This window comes from Mytilus galloprovincialis, chromosome 1, assembly GCF_965363235.1.
Source record: "Mytilus galloprovincialis chromosome 1, xbMytGall1.hap1.1, whole genome shotgun sequence".
Taxonomy (NCBI): Eukaryota; Metazoa; Mollusca; class Bivalvia; order Mytilida; family Mytilidae; genus Mytilus; species Mytilus galloprovincialis.
In genome coordinates, this window is record NC_134838.1 from 103,133,638 (window position 1) to 103,158,380 (window position 24,743).

At 32.7% G+C, this 24,743-nt stretch overlaps 1 protein-coding gene and 1 long non-coding RNA gene across 4 annotated transcripts in view; both read left to right on the forward strand.

Moving 5' to 3' along the window:
- Positions 1 to 24,743, forward strand: part of LOC143047985 (uncharacterized) — a 291,101-nt gene that overhangs the window by 62,872 nt on the left and 203,486 nt on the right. For all 3 annotated transcript variants that reach the window (XM_076221371.1, XM_076221380.1, XM_076221389.1), the window contains 9 exons: positions 1,318 to 1,458; positions 4,046 to 4,157; positions 5,377 to 5,447; positions 6,015 to 6,310; positions 7,730 to 7,817; positions 9,696 to 9,766; positions 10,040 to 10,076; positions 10,733 to 10,830; positions 12,085 to 12,216. In XM_076221371.1, the coding sequence (XP_076077486.1) occupies positions 1,318 to 1,458; positions 4,046 to 4,157; positions 5,377 to 5,447; positions 6,015 to 6,310; positions 7,730 to 7,817; positions 9,696 to 9,766; positions 10,040 to 10,076; positions 10,733 to 10,830; positions 12,085 to 12,216 (1,046 nt within the window). The remainder of the gene's footprint in view (positions 1 to 1,317; positions 1,459 to 4,045; positions 4,158 to 5,376; positions 5,448 to 6,014; positions 6,311 to 7,729; positions 7,818 to 9,695; positions 9,767 to 10,039; positions 10,077 to 10,732; positions 10,831 to 12,084; positions 12,217 to 24,743) is intronic.
- On the forward strand, positions 13,516 to 17,323 carry LOC143048027 (uncharacterized). Its single transcript, XR_012969718.1, has 2 exons — positions 13,516 to 13,612; positions 17,123 to 17,323. It is a non-coding gene; the product is annotated as an uncharacterized LOC143048027 (long non-coding RNA).

Below are 24,743 nucleotides of genomic sequence, written 5' to 3' on the forward strand. Positions count from 1 at the left end.
TTTGATTCGATCTGATGAGTTGAGCCCTTTTCAACTGATTTTTTATAGTTTGTTCACATGTCATTCTGATACACCGCTATCACAGGATATTGAAACATTTTGGTGAAAGGCAAAGGGTATAAAAAAAAAATGCCGAAATGTTTTCATAAATTACTACGTGTAAAATTTAGTTTTTCTACATGAAGGAGTTCTAAACACTTACAAGTACAACAGGAAAAGAGGAAATAAGATTTTGATTCTCTTTAATATCTCCCGCCTAAAATTAAGCAAGTTTATATTAATCTATGTATCTGTGTATAACGATAGCATTATCTTATTTGATTGATTCATGGATGGTCAGTTGTAACGTCCAGTGGCAACTATTTCATGCATGTTTCTGTTTCTGTCGAATAATAGCCTCCTTCAACAAACTGCAGATTCTGCTATATAGATTCTGCATGTTCAGGACGAGAACAAGTTAACAATAAATACAATAGTAAAAGAGGCCATCCGAGATGATGGTCGGGGAATTTGGACTGCCACTGGAAAGTGAGGGTATATTCGATAGGGACAGAAATTTTGCCATGTAACAGGCCAACCTAAATGAGTTGTTGAAAGGGTTTCTACTTGCAAAGAGCATGGCACTCTTTTTACACGAAGTACCGGATTTAACGTCCACATTCTGACCGGACCTGGCTGCAAACTTGATACATCCCACACTTTATTTGGGTACAACTGGCGGCAAACATGTCACTTCGTGAATGGAACACTGTGTAATAATGTTAATGGTTTGTCTGAGTTAGATTCATGTGATCGTGGTTGGATGGATACTTCATGTGTTCAATGTAAGCTTGCTATTGTCATGGTGTTGACATCAAATCGAAAAAGTTTTAACCTAAGGCTAAACTCCTGGTCCTTACAAGTTTAAACATGTACAAAAAGTTTTCTATAATAAGTAATGTAATCAAACCAATTTAATTTTAAAGACTGTTATATAGAAAACATAACTCAATAAAGTGTTGAAAAATATTAGCACTGAACTAAAAATAGTACGAGGACAATTCAAACAATGCAAGTTGAAATGCCACTACATTTTAAAGCATATTTACCCGTTTAGCTATCAGTCGAGAATCCAACCAATGAATTTCAGCACTTCAGGCAAGCATGTCACTATTCACCATTGTAATCAATTTGCCTAAATGCTACGTTTTAACAGAAAAAAATGAGTAACACATAGCAAATTGTTTCTTTGTAAAAATTAATCTAAATTGACGCAGTTTTTTTTAAAGTATGTTTGAGTAGTGATTTAGTCTTTTTTTTAATTCTTAATTATCGTAGCATGTTCCCCGGCACATTTTGGGTATAACTGCGCAGAAACATGTACTGGATGTTTGGATGACGATTGTGAATCATTTTCTGGTAATTGTACCAAACATGGATGTCGTAATGGTTATACAGGATATAAGTGCCATCTTCGAGGTAAATATATTTGCAAAATTCTTACTTCGATTGAGGTCTTGTAGTTCTTATTTTTATTTATCAGTTTTAAAGCTGCTTGGAGAAAAATGTTCAATATTATGTTTTCATAGAGCAATGCTTACTAGGTTTATAAATAGAAAAAACTCCACTAGATGCCAGCATGACCTTAAAGTTTAGAGATTTATCAGGCAGTAAATAAACTCATCATAAATACCAGATTAAATTCTGCATTAACGCCAGACGCGCGTTTCGTCTACAAAAAGACTCAATCGTGACGCTCGAATCAAAAAAATTACGAAGTTGGAGAGCATTGAGGACCAAAATTTCTAAATGTTTTGCCAAAAAACAGCTAAGTTAATCTATTCCTGAGGTAGAAAAGCTTTAGTATTTCAAAAATGGGCATTATGTTTTCTGGTATAAGCGTCCGTCCGTCTGTTCGTTCGTCCCGCTTCAGGTAAAAGTTTTTGGTCCATATCCAGAAATCAACGCCACTTTGCTTATTTGAATATAATACTAAAGAAATCGGATACGGGTCACGGAAATTACATTAAAATGATAGGGAATTTAAAAAAAATGTCTGTTTTAATTTTAATTTAAGTGATAGACAGGTTGCCGGGGTAGAAAATGAATATACACAACAATATACACCATTTAAACAAAACATAATGACTGTTGTTGCAAAAATACAGGTTCCTGAGCTATTTTAAAAATCGAAGCGAGAGGCTTTTAACATTGCAGTGTAAAATACAGGCTAAAATGGCTGAAACGTCAAATTTGCAAACTTCGTGTTGAAAATTGGCTTACAAGGTCATTACAAAAACAGGTTGCCGGGGTGAAATATGAAACTTGAATTTTCAAAGAATAAGCAAGTCCAAACCTTGTATGTGTAGTCGTTGAACTCTAGGTTCCCACGTAAAATTAAAATGTCACTATTTCAAGAAGAATAAACTCACGAAAGCACGAAAAATTCACTAAATTCGCGTTCATTGTTTTGATTTTGACCGCCTGACAACTTTACGGAAATATCAAAGTGATTGTAAATAAGGACTCTGTGACGGGCAACTTATAATATCCGTGTTTTAAAGATTTTAATGATATCAAGCCTATCAAGCCAGTCCAGTTCAAAGTACTATCACGTGGTACAATTCTCATTTACATATTATGAATATTAATTAGCAAAACCACTACTAATTTCTGGCTATGCAAGGTAGTTTTTGATGAAGCTGAAGTCAAATCAACTTGAAACTTAGTAAACTTGTTGCTTATGATATGATCTTTCTAATTTTAAAGCCAAAGTAGACTTTTGACCCCAATGTCACGGTCTACTGAACATAGAAAATGAAAGTGGGAGTTTCAGGTTAAAGTTTTTGTCAAGGTAGTTTTTGATGAAGTTGAAGTCCAATCAACTTGAAACTTAGTACACATGTTCCCTATGGTATAATCTTTCTAATTTTAATGTCAAATTAGATTTTTTACCCAATTTCACAATCCATTGAACATGGAAAATGATAGTGCGAGTGGGGAATCCGTGTACTTTGGACACATTATTGTTAAATATAAAACATCGGAGGTTCACAATGAGAAAATATAATACATTTCTCTTTTGTGATAGATATTAATTAATTGTTACAAACTCCCTGATTTTTTTAAGGTATCAAAACGATATATCTTTTTGAAAGAAAAGATGTTGAAGAATCGTAATTCAAATCAATTTTATATGATTGATAGACAATTATTGTCTTTACGGCTGTACTAGCCGGTGTACTACATTAAGTTAAGGGGCCAGCTGAAACACGCCTCAAGTCGCAAGATTTTGTTTTCTTGTGCTGAAGACCGTTAATTGACCTTTGACGGTTTCAGTCATTTGATCGGGTTGTGTTTCTCTTTTTCCATTCTCAATAGTCCATTTGCCAATTACCGATTTGATTCTGTTATTAGACACTTTTTAAACAAATTGCTTCCCTTTGTCAATCGGAGACTGGTTCCATACCGGACAAAATCGGCTTTTGCCAATGCAAAGTATGATGAATTGAAAGTGATGTATCGGCGGTTTAACTAATTTTTCATGAAAAATAATTTCTGATGTCAAAAGTACTTAAATTATCAACAAATTGATGTTATTAAAAGACTTGAAAACCTTAAGGAATACCCACATTACGCACAGGTAAGTTTGCTCGTTCTGCTAGATCTCCATTATAAATGAAAATTAGTGTCCCTCATAAGGGAGACAACTGAAAGAGGGATCTCTAACAACAGGGTTAGTTATGAGAATTGGCAAATATTCATGGAGATGTGAGAGTTACTATTTTTTGCGCAAAGACATTCTCGACGTTATATATTCCATGAATCATGTCTAACAAAAATTCAAACTTTATGTGTTTACTTTTATTTTATCAGAAAAAAAAACATATTCAAACAATGATGTCTCAGAGAACTCCGTTTTCACAAAGAACCGAATTAGTAATAGACCCCACTTTTCAACCTAGTGCAAGTTTTTAGTATATATACGTATACTTTATTCTGTTTTAATGCTATTTTGTTAAAATATTTGTACCGTATCTTTGTTTATTTTAAATATACTTTGCAGAAACCTTGTCGCCTTTAAAAATCGACAAGGCACAGTGGATATTTATTGGAGGAGTTGTTGGAGCAATTTTGGCTGTCGTTGCAGTTATATTGGTTGGAGTATTAATTTGCAGGTATCTTAACACATATCACTTTGTACGTGGTTTTGAGACAAAATATTTCGAATGTAAATCAATTTTAGAAGGGAAACCTGAAAAAAACAGACGCAATACTAAGTGCGTGCACGAAGGTATATCTCTTCTTATTATCATGGACGACCATTACGACACCTATTTGCATTCAACAATAGTTTTCTTCAAGCCGTAAACATTGTGAATGTACTATTTAATACATTTACGGTATAATATATGAATAAATAATTTATTGTTGCATAGCACAGTTTCATGTAAGGCAACGTTAGGCAAAATGTTTTACATAGTTTATGGGGGAACCATTTTAAAGTACTATTTTGAAATATTATATGGTTACAAATATTAGTATTATAGAAAGCATTGTTCTTTTGTCCACAATTCTGAGCTCTAAGCTCAAATGGTTACTAGTGATTTGTTGCCGAATCTCTCTCAATCAAACTCTATACTATTTCGATCTAATTATAAATGGAAGCTAGATTTTCAAAATGATTATCATATCATTTTTTTTCCCAGAGATCAATTTGAATAGCTATTGCCTACTCCTACACTTTTGATGACTGATTACAATTCTGTTATTTAAATTTTAAATAAGATGTGGTATAATTCCCAATGAGACTCATCTCCACCAGATACCAAAATGGCGTAAAATTGAGCAACTGTAGGTTAATATCAGCCTGCAACAATGTGCAAAACCCATAACGCATACCTAAAAATAAAATAATAAAAATACCGGATTTCAAGGAAAATTGTAAACAAAAAATTCCTTAGCAAATGGCAAAATAAAGAGCTTTAACATATCAAACAAATGGACAAGAACTGTCATATCCTGATTGTGTACAGGCAATATCTTATGAAGAAAATGGTGGATTTTCTTTATATAAAAAAAAAAGATAAAAATGGTACTTTTGTATAAGTTTTGACATCGACATGTTAAATGTACATACATGTTTGGTTGACAAAATAGAAATGAATTTGATTAAATCATGAAGATGTTATAACTGTTGCAAAATAAACGTATCGATTCTAGCACAGTTTTCAATAACAGATGAGAAAAGACCATCCTTGGCATAGGTAAAACAAATGGAGGCCCAGGCCTAGGGTAACTATAGAAATACTTTTAATCGATAAAATAAGACATGATCTCAATTCTATAACTTCACTGACAACTTTGAAATAACATACTCGACATATATTACTATAGGAAACGTGCAAATGGACCTCGTAAACCAAGAAGAGGCACACAGTTTTCAAATGATTTAGCTGGTAATCCAGGTATTTTCATGTAATATCCCAATATAAAAGTATAAATCCTAAATCTGATTGAAAAAGAAAATCTTCACGGTTGTTTCTTTATTTATAATTAAGATGTCACAATTATTTATCATATACAAGAACAATGATCGATGAAGTTACTTTTTAATATAAAACATGTAAAAATTAAAAAACGCAGTGAGAAAAACAAATATCATGATGACGGTTTCCATCGCACACTTAAAGTTACTGAAAAACTTCAAATTCAGTTTGAATAAAAGATATTCACATATGTGAATGCCTAACAAAACGTTTATGTCTAAGTCGCTTATTTTTGAACAGGTGGTCCTTTTGTCATCCAAGTTTATATGTACTAGAGTGTATGTAGCTTTGCAAATATTTCAACTTTAATCATATTTGTTATTTTGTTCAGTCTATGTATAGTTTTTTTGTTCCCAATATAGTCATGTCCCATTTGTTTAAATTTGGTTACTCTGTTAAAGAATTGATTTGCTTAAATCTTCAGAGGAATACAAGTTGAAATCAAATAAAGTAGTCATTTACTTTTGAAAGGTTTTCTTTTAACAGCATATTCCAATGATACATTTGAAAGTCCACAATATGCACAGGTAGACAAAGAAAATCAAATGTCATCTAAAGAAATAATGGTTGAGTTAGGAAATGTTTCAACGTCAGAAGATTCAGATACCAATGACATCAGACCTGATAATCTTTATCTGAATACAGAGTCAACAGATGCTGACAATTTATATTCAAATACAGAGGCAAAGAACGTATTTCCAGAATACAATATTGCAGTTGGCAACTTACCGAGCGTTGCAAAAATGAAAAGGAAAAATAATGCATTTAAAAAAGAATTTGCTGTACGTCGCTTATTTACTATAGTCTGTGTGTGTGTTTGATATACATTTCAAAATTTAATAGACAATTTACTAGTTAAAGGGAAGGAAATTAACATTAAATAAATATATTTGTTACATGCTTGCTTGCAAAGCACTTTTCAAAACTATTTTCATCATGATCGTTCAGACCCCAAACTTATTGAAGGCATTGATGTATAATTATTTCAATACATAGAAAGTATCTGAACACAAAATATAAACGATTACATACCGAACTAGAGAATTAGAATCAGAAGATTTCAAATTTACATCTAAATTTTAAATCGCTTCTAATCAATACGAAAATAATTTTATTCTGATGAAAATTTGACATCTAAACGTCTTGAAAATTAGAACATGACAAAAAAGAAAGTTCAAAAATATTTAACACGAATATGTTTAAATGAAACAATATCCCAAAATAACAAAAAAAGGACAGTAAACCCGATTATAGAGCAGCAGAAGGAAAACCACCATATATTAAAAAAAGGTAGTTAATTTTAACATACTATAAGTCTCATTAATAGTTTTCCTGATGTACAATAACATTGGTATGGTTTTTGTTCCATCCTCTACGATAAAGGTGTATTGGCAAAAAAACAAGCGAAAGACAATTAAATAAGAGCGTATAACAACACAATAACTCATTTAAAGACAATAAGGAAAACATCAGTATCAAACAAAACTGAATTATCAATAAACGAACAGAATAGGTTGTATTTCATAAGAGCTTTAACTTCGTCAGTCAACAGAATAATCTTAAATGGGAAAAATGACGAACAAGTTAACTATTGACACCTCAGTTAACCATTCTACAAAACCCCACTTATTATGTTACCATAATTAAAATCGCAAAATCTACCAAAAGTTGCAAAATAACGAATATACTAACTAGTAACACCACACCATCATAGAGACCTTCCACAATTTATGACAAAATACATTAACTAGGTTTAGACATCAATGAATAAACCGTTTAATAAGTGTTAAAAGTGCGATTACCTAGTGTTGTACTAATTTGAGGGTTTAGGAATGATATTGTTGTCAAATATAAGATATTTATTAGAAATTATTGCAGTAAGTTCAGTTAACAGTTCTTCAAGCAAGATATGTCCATACAACTTATAACATGAATTGTATATGAACAGCATAAATAAAGGCAACAGTAGTATACCGCTGTTCAAAACTCATAAATCCAGGGACAAAAAACAAAATAAAATAAAACAAACATAAACCATGATATGTATTTTGAAAGTACGAAACATCCTATTATCAATATTTTACTCATTTACAAAAGCTATTAAAGTAAATCGTGATTTCTTTTCTTCTGTTTACTTAGATTAAGCCACATCATCTGAAAACAATTTTTACCACTACTGATTATAATGTTTTATATTGCAGATGCTACCGAAAGGTTTAAAGTTTCCACATTCAGAGGGTGAAAGGGAAGAAAACAGCAAGAAGAACAGATACCTGACGACATTTCCCTGTGAGACTCATTTTAAGTGCTGAATTACATAAAGATGAAAACTACGTATTTTGATAAAAAAAAATTCCGTATGGCTCAGTATATTTCAAACAATATCCCAGACTTATATGGAACAGTAAATATACACAAAATTGTCACAACATAGAAAATCACACTATAAAATACCAATTGCAATGACTTAACTCAATCAAATGACAGTTTAACAAGAACAATAGAACATACACTTAACGAATAAATTTGACACAACAGATACAGTTAAGTCTGCTTCTTATCTTTTCCTACATCTAGAAATTGACAATGAGGGTCGATTGAAAACATAACTTTACGACAAAAGAGATGAATGCAGCTTCCGAATTGTGAACTTTCCATTTCTTTGTAACAAAATTCTAGCAGCACCTGCATAAGGAGTATACATATATCTCCCAATTGATGCGGTATTCCTGGGCTTGTATTTCCTATCATGATGTCCTTAATAGAGGGTTGCTGCTCACAAGGAAGCTATTAACCCAAGAGTTCCAAATAATGAAGTTGAAATCATCCCTTTGTAAATTTTACGGAAGCCTTAACGAGTTTGTTGACCATTACGGAATAACCGTTTCACACATCATATCGGATATATTCCTTATGTCGTAACTATAATCCCCTTCCCTTTTCACCACGAATGTGACCTACCGAGTTGGACTAATTACCTGGTTTGTAATAACATGTGCATCACGACGGGTTCAACATGTGGAGCAGGATCTGCTTACCCTTCCAGCACACATGAGATAACCTACATTTTTGGCGGCGTTCGTGTTGCTTAGTCTTTAGTTTTCTATGTTGTGTATTGTGTGCTATTATTTGTCTCTTTGTCTATTTATTTTTTAGCCAAGGCGTTGTCAGTTTATTTTCTATCTATGAGTTTGACTGACCCTATTGTACCTTCCCCCTTCGTTTTGATCTATGCCACAATGTAAATAAAAAAGTAATAAAACATGGGATGTCAAACAATATAAGAAAGACAACCCTAACCTTTGACAAAAAAAATTAAGGCAACAGTAGTTTACCGATGTTCAAAACTAATAAATTAGTAGACAAAACACCGCCAAAGAAAATAACGTACATAAATATATAAAAAAAAGTTTGTAGAGAAGTGAAAATGTTTTCTATAAAGTAAAAGACGGGTACGATTAGATACAATATCATCATACATAAAGATAGAACTTCATTAACTTCATTTCTGTAATAATTTGATTTAACAAACATTGCATCAGATTTTGCAACATCAAAAATATATGTTCCGACAGCAAACATGATTAGCTGGTAGCTAGCAATGATAGTCAATGCTGTTTCCCTTAAAATAGTCTGGTAAGAACGTGTTACTTTACATTTATAGAAAATGGACATTTTATTACAAATAAAAAGTATTTCTTTTTTTTACTTTGATAACAATGCACGGATATAGCATTTCAAAGTAACCTGATCTATAACACCAATATCTAAAAAAAAATCTAGAATATATTCAATGTTTTAATCGGAATGCAGCAACTCTGTAACAACTCTTATAACAAAATTGCGAAAAACATATATATCATACTACAAGAGGCTCAGATAACTACGGATTTAACGAAAAAGTAACAATGTTTTTTGTTGGGGTTCGTTTTTCTGAGTTTTTACTGTACTGTGTTGTGAACTGTTGTTTGTTGTTTTCGATTTTTTTGTCATGGACTTTTCAGTTTGTTTTGAATATCGCATTGGTATCTTCTGTCTGTCTTTTCCCTTAACTTGCATGATAGCAACTTTAAGTGATATGGACATTTCCATAATATTACTGTCATTTGCATAACGTTTAACAATTTTTACTTAACTCTTATTTATCTTATACCTCTCGTTTCGTAGACGATCACTCAAGAGTTCAACTGGATACGTATGATGCAAACACAGACTACATTAATGCCAATTATATAAAGGTAAGATTTTTTAACTTCCATATAAACTTCCCCCTCAATGACATTCATTTATATAATATTGAAATGATTTTTCGTGTGAAATAACTTTAAAATGTCACGAGCTATTAGATGAGTTGTATATATTTGAATATTAATATCGGAGTTTTCTCCTTTAAGATATGCAGTTTACATTTTTCCAAAACCAGATTTTGATAATTCATTACAAATTTGTAAATGGAATTGAAATACAATTTATCATAATTTATTTGTCAATATTTAGCTTTTTATTTATAGAACTACAGCAAAGACAAAGCGTATATTGCAACACAAGGTATAGTATTGATACCTCAATAAACCCCACGGATATGGTACTCATTTTCCATTTTGAAATATATGCCACTCACGGATAACGTTTCGAAACTGATACACAATATACGATATACGATCTACAAATAAAGTTTAATTCGACTCTAACACTTATATAAATGGAAACGATATTTGGTAACGTTAATGTTTCATCTATCCATTAGAAGCAATACAAAACTATATGCTCTAGTTTTCTATTATTTGTTACACAGTATGACAGCTATAGTGACCTAATAAAACATATAAACTGGGTCATAAAGATAATTAAGATGATAAGATGAAGTTGTAACAAAAAAACGTCAGTCGTTGTCATAGAGACCAATATGAGCTATTCAAGCAATAACTACGTGTCTAGTTGCCTATTGTAGTAATAATCAGGTCTTCATTATACCCAGTACTTTCACTGGTGTATACAAAAACAAAAACATTGGTATAACAATGTTCAACCCAAACTTAAACAGATCTTTCAATTACTGAGTGTGTGAAAATTAATTTCTCTAAGATGTGTTCTTGGCCATAAGCTTTAAATTTATAAATTTACAGATAATCCGATAAAGCGTGTGGGTTATGAGGCAAATATTGTAGAACATATATTCGGAAACACTTTGTTTATATCTATAGGACCTAAGAAGAATACCTTAAGTGACTTCTGGCAAATGATTTGGCAAGAAAACGTGGACACAATTATAATGGTCACAAATTTAATGGAAGGTGACAAGGTAAGAATAGTCAGATATGGTTATAGCATAGTAACGTTGTTTAAAGTGAGAGCAGGTCATATTGAAACGGTTTACTGAAAGGGACTTCTTTGCTGCTGCTATTTATCATTTGAACTGCCACTAAGTGCAGGTTAACTACCAGACCCAATATCTCTAACATAGGACAAGCTTTTTGATATTCACAAACAACCTTTGCAAATGTTTGTGTTGATACAGTTGAAAGAGTTATTGCAAACGTATAGAAATAATTGAAAAATGTTTAGCTGATTTAAAAAAAAACCACTCACATCATGACAACTCCAACTAACCTTTTGATATCTTAAAAGGAGTTATCTCAAATGATAGGTTTCTATTACTAACCGTGTATGAAATAAGCCCCGCCCCCTTCTTACCTAATAAGGAATATAAAGGGACGTAACTCCACTACTAACCGTGTATGAGATAAGCCCCGCCTCCCTACTAACCTAATATCAAATATACACGGTTTGCACGCGGACGCTTTTAACCAATCATATTCCTGGAAATGTATAGGAGGTAAGATAATACTAAATATAAGAATATTATGAAAATCAGAAGGATATCAAATTTAGGAATATTATAGACAGAACATATAATGATATCAAATATTGGAATATTATAGACCGTACACAATGATATTAAAATATAGGAATTGTATGTGCATTATGCAAAACTTGGAATGTTATGGACAGTACATTACAAATATCGGAACACGATGAGCAATATACAATGATTTATCTAATTCTATGGAAATTAATTTCCCTTGAACCCATTGTATAAAAAAATTTAATGAACGTGTGGTTGCCAATGATCTTAAAAGATCATTAAATGATTTTAAGGGTCACAACCTCTTTAGCTAACTGGATAAATCAAAATATGCTAACAGGTGTCAATGAAATTGACAACTTCGTGGAATGTGAAAGGCACTGGAAATGGATTTTTGTTTAACAAAAAAAAAATGTTTTTTTAATCATTAGAAAAACAGATTCTTACATTATTACTCGTGGATTATCTGATTTATCCAATCTCGATAGTTGTTTATAAATTTTAAAGTCCTCGCCGAGGCTCGGACTTTAAAATGGATAATTTAACTATCTCGATTGGATAAATCCGATAATCCACTGGTATCAATTTAAGAATATATATATATATATCATAGAGAAATATCAAAATTATGTAATGGGAAAAAACATTAATTATATATATATATAGTGTAAGAAGTATATTGCATTTTAGAAAAAGTGTGATCAATATTGGCCAGAGTCAACACATAAAAAAGTTGTAATTGGTGAATTCACACTCAAAATGTTAGAGGAGAGAGAAAATACAGTATACATTTATCGCTGTATACAATTGGCATATGAACACGTAAGTAGTCGTTGCCTGTATTAAAAATATTTTATGTTTTTAACGATTTTCTCAATATTTCTTCGACGCGAATGAGTTTTTATTTTCGTATAATTGATGCAGCAGAAAACTAACGAAATCAATTTCATAATTGTCAGACCTAGTATTTGTCGTCTATTGCTGTACAAAATATCTATTGAATTGTTTTACATTTGTTATTTCGAGGCCTTGTATAGCTTGGTGAACAGTTTGAGTTTTGCTCCTTGGTGAAGACCTATATATACAACCCTGTACATCATTTTGGTTTCCAATGAATACCACCTTCTTATTTTATACTTTATATGACTTAAATATCTTACTAGACTCCTTTAAAAGTGGAATATTACAAAATATCGAAAAAGACGCAGCTCATTATTTGGCACGCTATACTCGCGTTACGTCTACATAAGACCTAGGTGTACTACCCAATAAAGATCAGTTGGAATTCCAATCAAAACGATGTCACATTTTGTTGCTTCTTAAAAATGATGTGTATCTTCTCTTTATTATCAGCATTTATCTAAGTACTTTTCTTTTAAAAAAAAACACACATTGAATATCAAACTTATCAGCATTGATATATTACTGTAAAGAATCGTTATAATTGTGTTTTTTTTAAATGCAATACCGGATTATGCTTGTATGAAATTGCAGTTGAAAAGTCTTGATCTGTTGTCTTTTTTGTCCCTGTCTATATTCGAAGAGTAATTGTGAACTATATATAACAGACTTATATATATATATATATATATATATATATATATATATATATATATATATCAATTATTGGCGTAAAAGTCAGCATTTCGTGCGTAAAAATGACCACCAAAGTAGGCACGGGGTTTAACTATGCATTTCCCTGCATACTTAAACTGTAGCGATATATTTCTCTATGAAAAACTTATTTGTTCATTGAATTACGGTATTATTCTTAAAGGCTTTTACATTATCTTCCACATGCACCAAAAATTAGCTCAATTGCGTTTATTTTCGTGAAATGCCGACACTTCGAAATTTCAAGACGTATATATGATGACCTATGCGCTTGCTTCAAACATATAACTTAAGAGTGCACGGTCTTTAATCATATATTTCTCATTTAAACTGATATATATATTGCTTTTTATTTATGAAATAGATAAAGTGTAAAATACCTTAATTTTTGGTTAAATTATATAAAGCCAACTTTCTTAGTTAAAAAGATATATTTAATAAACCGATATATACGCCTCGTTAACAGGGTTTTCTTTTCTAGCAATGAATCTCACGTGATTAAATACGTCACATGTAATGTGAAGGACATTTGATATCATGTACAGTCTGTAGAAAATGGAAGTTATATATTTTGAGATTTACACTATATTACGAGTTTATCAAGGTATGAGAATTCCAAATAGGATTTTATTTGTATTATTTGTTTATTTTCAGTATAATAGATATAATAGATAGGTATTAAATGCATTTAGTTGTTTTTTTTGGCTAGATGAGCTCTTGACCTACTTAACGTAATAAATAACAATAGCTTATTTTGATTTAAATTTATCACAGACCCTGGCGGATCTAGAAATTTTCATAAAGTAGGGGCCCTCTCTAGTCAACTTTCAATTATTCCACAGCGGCGGATTCAAAAGCGGTAAGATTTTGTGTTCCCTATATAATCCCCCCTTTTTTGTCCTGGGTTGGGAACCCCTTTTTAAAATGGCTTGATCCGCCTGTGTTCCCTTAATATTTAACCACTTTTCAGAAATAGAACCCTGCGTCCCCTTAAATCTACCTCTGGGCTCTGGGTTATATCTCCAATTGAGGTCATATTAGAGAAATCAGGTGTACAAACACCAAAGTAGGCACGGGGTTTAAGTATGCATTTCCCTCTATACATAAACTGTAACGATATATTTTTATATATGTATTGCTTTTTATTTATGAAATAGATAAAGTGTAAGATACCTTAATTTTTTGTTTAAATTAAGTAAAACCAACTTTCTTAGTTTAAAAAGATATATTTAATAAACCGATATACGCCTCGTTAAAAGGTTTTTTTATTGCAATGAATCTCACGTGATTAAATACGTTATTACAATGATTTTTATAGTTGTTTCAATAATGAAACAATAATGACACAAATCATAAACATGAATTTAACTATTTCTTAGATGTTTATCTACAACCAGATCAGAGCCATATACATAAAAAGGTACAACAATATATTTATTAGCTAGATGAGCTGTTGACCTACTTAACGTAATAAATAACAATAGCTTATTTAGATTTAAATTTATCACAGACCCTGGCGGATCTAGAAATTTTCATAAAGTAGGGGCCCTCTCTAGTCATTATTCAGTGATTCCACAGTGGCGGATTCAAAAGCGGTAAGAGTGTGTGTTCCCTATATAATCCCCCCTTTTTGTCCTGGGTTAGGAACCCCTTTTTAAAATGGCTTGATCCGCCTGTGTTCCCTTTATATTCAACCAATTTTTCAGAAATAGTTCCCTGCACCCCCTTAAATCTACCTCTGGGCTCTGGGTTATATCTCCAATTGAGGTCATATTAGAGAAATCAGGTGTACAAACACCAAAGTAGGCACCGGGTTTAAGTATGCATTTCCCCTCTATACATAAACTGTAACGATATATAATTATATATATATTGCTTTTTATTTATGAAATAGATGTAAGATACCTTAATGTTTTGTTTAAATTAAGTAAAACCAACTTTCTTAGTTTTAATAAACCGATATACGCCTCGTTAAAAGGTTTTTTTATACGCCCGTCAAAATTTTGACGGGACGTATTATGGTATACAAATGTCTGGTGTCCGTCCGTCTGTCCGTCCGTCTGTCCGTCTGTCCGGCGTAAACATGTCGCACCGTAACTTGAGAACGACTTATCCAAATTTCATGAAACTTAATATAGTTGTTTCTTATGATGGTCAAATGATCTGTATACTTTTTGGTGAAAATAAGATTTAAACTTTTTGAGTTACGGCACTTTGTAACTAAAACAGGGGTGTGCTTTTTTCACATGTCGCACCGTATCTCAAAAACGTTTCTTGATTATTGCTTAAAACTTTACACACTTCTTAGTTATATTAATCTTAATATCTGTATACTTTTTGGTGATGATTCAAAATTTCCTTTTTGAGTTTTTGAGTATTTTGTTAAAAGGGGGAGGGTTTTTTTACATGTCGCGCCGTATCTCAAAAACGATTTATGATTATTGCTTAAAACTTTACACACTTCTTGTTATATTAATCTAAAGATCTGTATACTTTTTGGTGATGACTCAAAATTTTATTTTTGAGTTATTGAGTATTTTGTAAAAAAGGGGAGGTTTTTTTTTTACATGTCGCGCCGTAGCTCAAAAACAATTTATGATTATTGCTTGAAACTGTACACACTTCTTTGTTATACTAATTTAAAGATCTGTATACTTTTTGGTTTGATTCAAAATTTTATTTTAGTGATATTTGTAAAAAAAAAACAGGGTGGGAAGGGGGGGGTTCACATGTCCCGCCGTGTCTCAAAAACAATAAATGGTTATTGCTTAAAACTTCCTCAGAAACTATTTATGATTATTGCATAAAACTTCCACACAAGACGTCGGGCGTAAGCTGTTTATTTTTTTATAGCAATGAATCTCACGTGCTTAAATACGTTATTACAATGATTTTGATAATTGTTACAATAATGAAACAATAATGACACAAATCATAAACATGAATTTAACTATTTCTTAGATGTTAATCTACAACGAGCCATATGAATAAAAAGGCACAACAATATATTTATTAGCTAGATGAGCTGTTGACCTACTTAATGTAATAAATAACAATAGCTTATTTAGATTTAAATTTATCACAGACCCGGGCGGATCTAGAAATTTTCATAAAGTAGGGGCCCTCTCTAGTCATTCTTCAGTGATTCCACAGTGGCGGATTCAAAAGCGGTAAGATTTTGTGTTCCCTATATAATCCCCCCTTTTTGTCCCGGGTTAGGAACCCCTTTTTAAAATGGGTTGATCCGTCTGTGTTCCCTTTATATTCCACCAATTGTTCAGAAATAACACCCTGCTCCCCCTTTAATCCACCTGTGGGCTCTGGGTTATATCTCCAATTGAGGTCATATTAATGCAGTTTTCATCACTTATTTTTCAAGATTCATCATAACACAAGTTCTTTATCTAATAATGTATATGGCTGAATCCGCCCCTGTAGAAATTATCTTTCTGAAACACAAAATGCATTTAACTTTTACACATCTAGTGTATGACAGATCTTAAAACTTTTCCAACTGAAGCCAAAAGCCAGAAAACTTTTTATTCTCATAGTGGTGTGAACATGATTGTTGTTCCCATAATACTTGTTCCCCCTGGAACAAGTCTTTGAATGGTAATAAGTTCTTTGGAACAAACATAACATAATTTTATTTCCACCTTCTTAAGATATTTTCCTGGAACTAAAATGTTATATGGTTTCATAATATCTGTTCTTTTAGAGAGAGTGTCATTTGATTTTTTTATACTTGATCACACCTTAGTTGATATTCACCTCACATTTCATTTACCTGGACATGAAGTACATACAAAAAACATGAAGAGTGGGCTAGAAAGGGGAACGTGAACCCTGGAACACCTTCTTTTTTTTTTTAAATCTCCGGACTGACTTTAAATTTAGTCCCTGTTTATTTTTTAATAGACTGTGAGAGAAATCAGGTGTACAAACAAGAAACACGAGGCCGGGATAAGGTACCGGTACTTCATGTATCTCTAACAAATGTAAAATTCAAAAAAAATATTATAACACAAAAAAAAAAATTATAAAAAGAGATACTGAAATGTTTTATTTAGTGTATAAAGTGTTTTTTCAAAACTAATATATTTTCTCGTTTCAGCTGAAAGTACCTCTCTAATAACTGTTTATGTGCTGCTTAAAAATATATTGCAGCACTTCACAGTTGCTTGAAAGGTTGAAAATGTCATCATGCAGAAATTAGAGCAGATTCCTCAGATTAAAATCATTGAAAATGGATAGATGCACTGGTCCTGGTGGTATACATCGATACAATTAATCTTAATTACATTTGGAATGAAAATTGTCTTCTTTTTTGGTTTTTTGCACGATAAAACCAATATTTAAAGTGAGTCACTCGTTAAAAGTAATGTTTATCCCATTCTTAAACCAATGCATGTATATCATCAACTTAGTCTTCTGTGCATTTCTAATGCAAAATAAGGCAAAATGTTTGGTCCGATTTGATTCTGTTATTACAAACTTTTTAAACAAATTACTTCCCTTTGTTAATCTGAGACTGGTTCCATACCGGACAATTTGGCTTTTGCCAATGCAAAGTATGATGGATTGAAAATGATGTATCGGCGGTTAAACTAATTTTGTTTGAAAAATAATTTCTGATGTCGTAAGTATTTATCTAAACAACAAGAGGGACGAAAGATACCAAAGGGACAGTCAGACTCATAAATATAAAACAAACTGACAACGCCATGTCTAAAAATGAAAAAGACAAACAGAAAAACAATAGTACACATGACACAACATAGAAAACTAAAGAATAAACAACACGAACCCCACCAAAAACTAGGGGTGATCTCAGGTGCTCCGGAAGGGTAAGCAGATCCTGCTTCACATTTGGCACCCGTTGTGTTGCTTATGTGATTACAAATCCGGTAAATAGTCTAATTCGGTAGGTCACATTCATGAAAGGGTTATTCCATAACGGTCAACCAACTCGTGATGGCGTCCGTAAAATTTACGAAGGGATGATTTCGACTTCACCATTTGGAACTCTTGGTTTAATAGCTTCCTTGTGAGCAGTAACCCTCTATCAAGAAAATCATGATAGGAAATGCAAGCACGGGAATATCGTTTCAATTGGGAGATATATACCCCGTATGCAGGTGCTGCTGGAATGTTGCTACTTAGAAATGGAAAGTTCACAATTGGAAAGCAGAAATCATCTCTTTTGTCGTAAAGTTTTGTTTTCAACCGACCCTCATTGTCAATTTCTAGATGTAAGTCAAGATATGAAGCCGACTTAACTGTATCTGTAGTATCCTTTATCTCCAATTCGATGGGATAGATGCGTTCCACATAGTCACCAAATTTTGAATTGTTTAGTGAAAGAACGTCATCTATATAGCGGAAAGTAGAGTTAAAGGATATTGCTAACTTCTTATCTTTCTTCCTAAGAAGTTCCTGCATGAAGTCAGCTTCATAATAATAAAGAAACAAGTCGGCAAGTAGAGGGACACAGTTTGTTCCCATTGGGATGCCGACAGTCTGTTGAAAAACACGTCCTCCGAACGTTACAAATATGTTGTCAATCAAGAAATCAAGCATCTTGATAATATCGGTTTCAGAGATTTTTTTGTCTGATTCAGAGTGATTCTTTACAATATGATTTATCCCTCCCTAAGACAAGATACTTGTATCTACGTTGGCCGTTCTTTTTTATGAAGCAAAGTAATACCAACTCTTTCGTCTTTTAGTTTGGAATGTGGAATACTTGTGTAAAGAGTAGAAAAGTCAAATGTTTTAACACTGTTACAAGATGAAAGAGAGTTAGATTGTATGTACTCTAAAAGATCTTTGGAATTTTTAAGTATCCACATCTGATTCACGCCACCTCTAGAATAGGCAGTTTCACAATAACTTTGAAGCCCATCTTTGATTGCTGATAAAATAGATGTTAATAATTTAGAAAGAGGTTTCGTGGAGCACTTGGAAGTTTTTAACAATAATTTCTGATGTCGTAAGTATGTATCTAAACAACAAATTAATGTAATTAAAAGATTTCAAAATCTAAGATTACGCACAGGTAAATTTGCTGTTCCTGCTAGCTCTCCATTGTAATAAAAAAAATGAATGTCCCTCATAATGGAGACAACTAAAAAAAGGTATCTAATTACAGAGTCGGGAATTGGCAAATGGACTATAATAATGCTTTTTTTCTGCTTATCATGTTTGTGGCTTTGATCTTTTTGTACGTGGTTTAACATGTTGATGATGGAAGTATTTAACGACATTGACTGGATATACATCCCGCGGGCAATTGGTGAGCTTTAGATATTTTCTGCAGTTGGTAATCACAAGGATTTGTATAGTAAGACTTACTATACAAATCCTTGGTAATCAGCAACAGGTTGAAGGTCGCTATTTTGGTGCGCGGCCATCTTGGTTATGCTGAGTTATTTTTGGTTTGTTTACTCTTTTGATGTTTCTTTTGTACTTCACAACGGCTACTTTCAGGCCCAGGTTGGTTAGCTTGATAGACCGCTAACAACGATGATGGCGTACTAGTCTACAAGTTTCTGACGTAGTAATAACGATGACAGGTAGCATAATCAGTTCCAAAGTCATGAGACAGTTAAATGAATGTCCATTATTCAACACCTCGGTTACAGCTCTCGAGCGTTTGTCGTCATAACACTCCCCCATCAAAAATGAATTTTGGAGTGTATGCTGACGCGGGTTGGTTTCTGTCATCGAAAGAAGTTAGTCGTTAATACATCTAATAATAAAAATTCCTAATTTTTGAAGAAGAATAAAACTAAAATTTTCATCGCACGAAATTAAAATAAAATATAGTGTACGAAATTAGATGAATAGACAACTTTCGAGTTCGATGCATTTCCGTCAAAAACTCTAGTTTTAGTGAACGTCATTTGTGCGTTTAGGGGCGTCGTCACTTCCATTCCAATATTGAGCGAGTGGTTGGAAAACTATACTTCTATATTGTACGGCAAATTGAATTCTCAAAATTGACAATCAGCACTACTGTCATTCGGAATTGTCATTAAGTACCTATATAACAAGCATTATTTCTAGTTTATCCTGCATAATGACGATCACTAAGACGCTTGATGAACGTTAATAGTGCAGGGATACAGGCGATCCCTTCTATCTGGTAAATGACGTCATAAAGGCGCGTATAATTGACGAGTTTTTTTCCGGTGACGGATTAACTCGAAAGTGGTCTATTGAATTAAAATTTCCAAACTATATATGTAGATTTCTCATATTTCTCGACTGTCTTCAATTATTACAAACAAAAAGAAAAATGTTTATTTAGCGGGTTTTTTCTAAAACAATATATCTTCATTGTTTTTTGATATTTCAAAAGACATCTTATTTTGTTTGTTTGCCAAGCTTACTTGTACGCGGTTAGTACCATCACTAATAACTCCTAACTATTAAAGACCAAATGACCTAATAAACTACAAAAAATGGAAGATTTTAACGACCTTGACTGGCTAGGCAAAATAAACCTGATAATTGGTATTCAATATCCTAGGTCATGCCTGACATATTTCACAAAAACGGCCGATGAAAACTTCGATAACTCCTTAAATGTTAAAATGTTAAAATGATTTTATCAAAACAAAAATTATTAGATGAAGAGTTATATTATCTATCGAATGCATACCTTCACAACACACCAAAACATATATTTCATGTCCTGAGTGCAGTTTGTATGTCCTGAGTGCACTCAGGACGTCCTGAGCGGTGTTTAGACGTACCGGTGTCTTTTGTTTAAGTGTTTCATTTTTTTACATTGTCATTTTGGTGCCTTTCTTAGCTGACTATGCGTTATGGGCTTTGCTAATTGTTGAAGGCCGTACGGTGACCTAAAGTTGTTAATTTCAGTGTCATTTTGGTTTCTTGTGGAGAGTTGTCTCATTGCATGGCAATCATACCACATTTTCTTTTTTATGTTTGTAAAATTTAACGCACGACAAATGATGAGAATTATTCACCTAGCCCTGGTGTCAGGTGAGCTAAAACATTTGCATTCAAGTATGACTACATATTTTGGAATCAAAACCAGGACACTATTGACTATTGGGCGCGGTTTTTATATAATTATCCTTAAAAGTGTTTTGTGAATGTTCAGTGGAAAATATTACAGAGTAATGAAATGGAGTTTTGAAAACGATCTGTAAAATGTCGAAACATATACAAGAAAAACATACAATCTTCACGCTATACAATAATTTCTACGGAATTGGCTTGTACAATTTCTTTCGACAGGCTTGTAAAATTCTTCTTTACCAGTCAACAGAATTATAATATACATTGTTTAACGCAAGCGTACATTGTAGATAAATAAATTAAATTGTAGTGACCTGGGGTCGTGTCATCGAAGGTGTCTTAGGACTAAGACATGTCCCAAGACCATCGTAGGAGATTTTTTTGCTATTAGCCATGTTATTGAAACGATCTTATTTTAAGAGATGTCCTAATGGTGGTCCCAACTTTAGGGCTACTACTAAGGTCTTAAGGACATTTTCACTTTAAGGATAACTTTATGAAGTCTTAGCATATAAAATTAAAGAACCTTAGTGAGCACGCTCACATACCCCACGTCCCCACATTGTCACTGGAGAAATTGAATAAGTGTAAGAAAAAAAAATTGTATAAGAAAAAATAATGACTAATAATTTCCTGTCAATATGCACATCTACATACAGTGAAACCTGGGTAAACCGAACCCTGATAAAACCGAATTTCAGTTTAAACCGAACAATTTTCAAAGTCCCACACAATTTCCCTATTAATTAACGTTAATCTAACCTGAAAAACCGAACCCTGTCAACACCGAATTCCGAACGCTTTTTGAAGGCTCGTTAGTAAATTTGTATCTAAAAATTACCTATCAAAATCGATCAATACCAATCAAAACAATAAAATATAATTAATTATTTGCATGATTTAATTAAACAAACACAGGGTGGCAGAGTATCCCCGAAGGTATTTGAGGTTTAATGAACTTGTGAGTTGTTATTACAAACTAATTAGCATGTCTGTGTGCATGTATAAAGTGATTTTTTCGTAAAGAAACGTTAAACTGGTCAGTTACCCCCATCGCCGATAATGACAAGAAAGGAACTTTCCCTCAGATCAATTAAATGAACCTTACTCAAATAATTACGGCTACAAAATCGAAACTGCCATTCTGTAGCTAAACTGTTTAATTAAATAATAGTTTGAAAGCCTTTCACCGGATTAAGAAGTCGTGCAACACAACAAGGTCAATGGATTTCGATTGCTGGATTCCCATTAGAGGCCCTATATATTTGATTCGAATGCTCCAGAAGACTTCCGTTAGTTATTTAGCAACGATAAAGTCCGAGAATGTCATTGTACACACGAGTTCTCGGACTAAACTGGTCACCCGCTGATTGATACTTCGGCACACGATAACAGTGAAACAACAGCAGGGGTCCAATTTATTCTCGGAATAAGTTCAAAGGGGCGTAACTCCTAGAAAAAAATTGAATCGTAATTTCCTGACGATATGCACATCTAATAGTATGTCCTTATTATCTAAAAAGGTTTCATGAAATTCTGTAGTGTAGTTTTAGAGGAGTTGCGATGACAAACTGTTGCAGTAGTACATTGAAGAAAATAAGTTCAAAGGGGCGTAACTCCTAGAAAAAAAATTGAATCGTAATTTCCTGACGATATGCACAACTACATACTATGTCCTTTTCATCTAAAAAGGTTTCATGACATTCTGTTGTGTGGTTTGAGAGGAGTTGCGATGACAAGAAACAGGACTGACGGACGGACGGACGGGTCAAAAACATTATACCCTCCGCAACTTCGTTGCGTGGGGTATAAAAATGAATCCTGCAATTAGCCAACTATTGTACAAATAACAGGTACATACAAATAAATGTTTGCTTTTTTGTACTTGTCCTGTTACCCCAATTCCACGTTGAGCAAGCAGTAATATGAACATTTCTGTTTCCAAACCAGTTCATTTTGGGGTCCTCTTCGCGGTCCGTGTTTCAACGATGTCGATTTTGTGAAATTAGAGACAATTATTTTGATTTTATAACTAAAGTTTCAAGTGTTGGGAGTAAATTCAGGATTCCTCTTATATGCGTTGCGGAATATATCGACTGTATAACTTTTGTTCCTCTGTTAAAAAGCTTTCGAATGAGATATAGGATATATCTATAATTAGAGCTAAAAGGTCGCAGCAGTTCATTCCATTTTTCAAATTATTCATTTCATTATTCAAAATTTCTTATTTTTCTTAATTTTCACGCGTATTTTGGCATTTAGGTCCTCCGTAACCCCTCTAATAGTCAATGCTGCACATATCGTTTATACTCAGTTTATTCCATTACCAATAAGCTCTCATTTGGTGTATTAATTTTGTCTTGATTAGGGGCAAACGGCTTGCAACAATCCATTCCGTTATTCAAAATAAGCTATTTCTTAATGTTCAAACGTATTTCGATGTTTTGTTCCTTCTGTACTCCTCTAATATGCGTTGCAGAACATATCGTTTATCCTCAGTTTATTCCTCTATCAATAAGCTTTAATTTGTATACAGTTTGCCTTGATTAAATGCCTAGGCCTTGCATCAGTCCATTTCATTATTTAAAATAAGCTATTTCTTAATGTTCGAGCGTATTTCGATGTTTAGATCCTTCATTACTCCTCTAATATGTGTTGCTGAACATATCGACTATTTATCTTGTTTTCCTTTCTTAATAAGCTTTCAAATGAGGTATAAGGTATATCAATAATTAGGGGCTAAATGGTGGCAGCAGTCCATTCCATAAATCAAGTGTATTTCGATGTTTAGGTCCTTCGTTACTCTTCTAAAATGCGTTGCGGAACTTATCAACTATATATATTTTGTTTCTCTCTTAATAAGCTTTCGAATGAGGTTGAGGGTATATCTATAATTAGGGGCTAAAGTCTCGCAACAGTCCATTCCATTATTCAAAATATTCATTTTATTATTCAAAATTGGCTATTTCTAAATTTTCACGCGTATTTTGGCATTTAGGTACTCCGTAACCCCTTATGGTCAATACGGCACATATCGTTTCAAATAAAATTATTCAGCTATCAATAAGCTTTAATTTAGTGTATTAGTTTTGCCTACATTAGGGATTAACGGCTTGCAGCAGTTCATTCCGTTATTCAAAATAAGCTATTTCTTAATGTTCAAGCGTATTTCGATGTTTAATTCCTTCGTTACTCCTCTAATATGCGTTACTGAACATATCTACTATATATTTTTTTTCATCTCTTCATAAGCTTTTGAATGAAGTATAATGTATATCTATAATAAGGGACTAAAGGGTTGCACCAGTCCATTCCATTATTCAAAATATCCATTTCGTTAATCAAGATTGGCTATTTCTTAATTTTCACGCGTATTTTTGAAATTAGGTCCTCCGTAACCTCTCTAATGGTCATTACAGCACATATTGTTTAAACTAAATTTATTCCTCTATCAATAAGCTTTAATTTGGTGTATTAACTTTGCCTTGATAAGGGGCTAACAGCTTGCAGCAGTCCATTCCATTATTCAAAATAAGCTATTTCTTAATGTTCAAACATATTTTGCCGTTTTAAGGTTCTTCGTTATTCCTCTTATATACGTTGCAGAACATATCCACTATATATTTTTTATTCCCTTTCTTAATAAGCTTTCGAATGAGAAATAAGGTATATCTATCATAAGG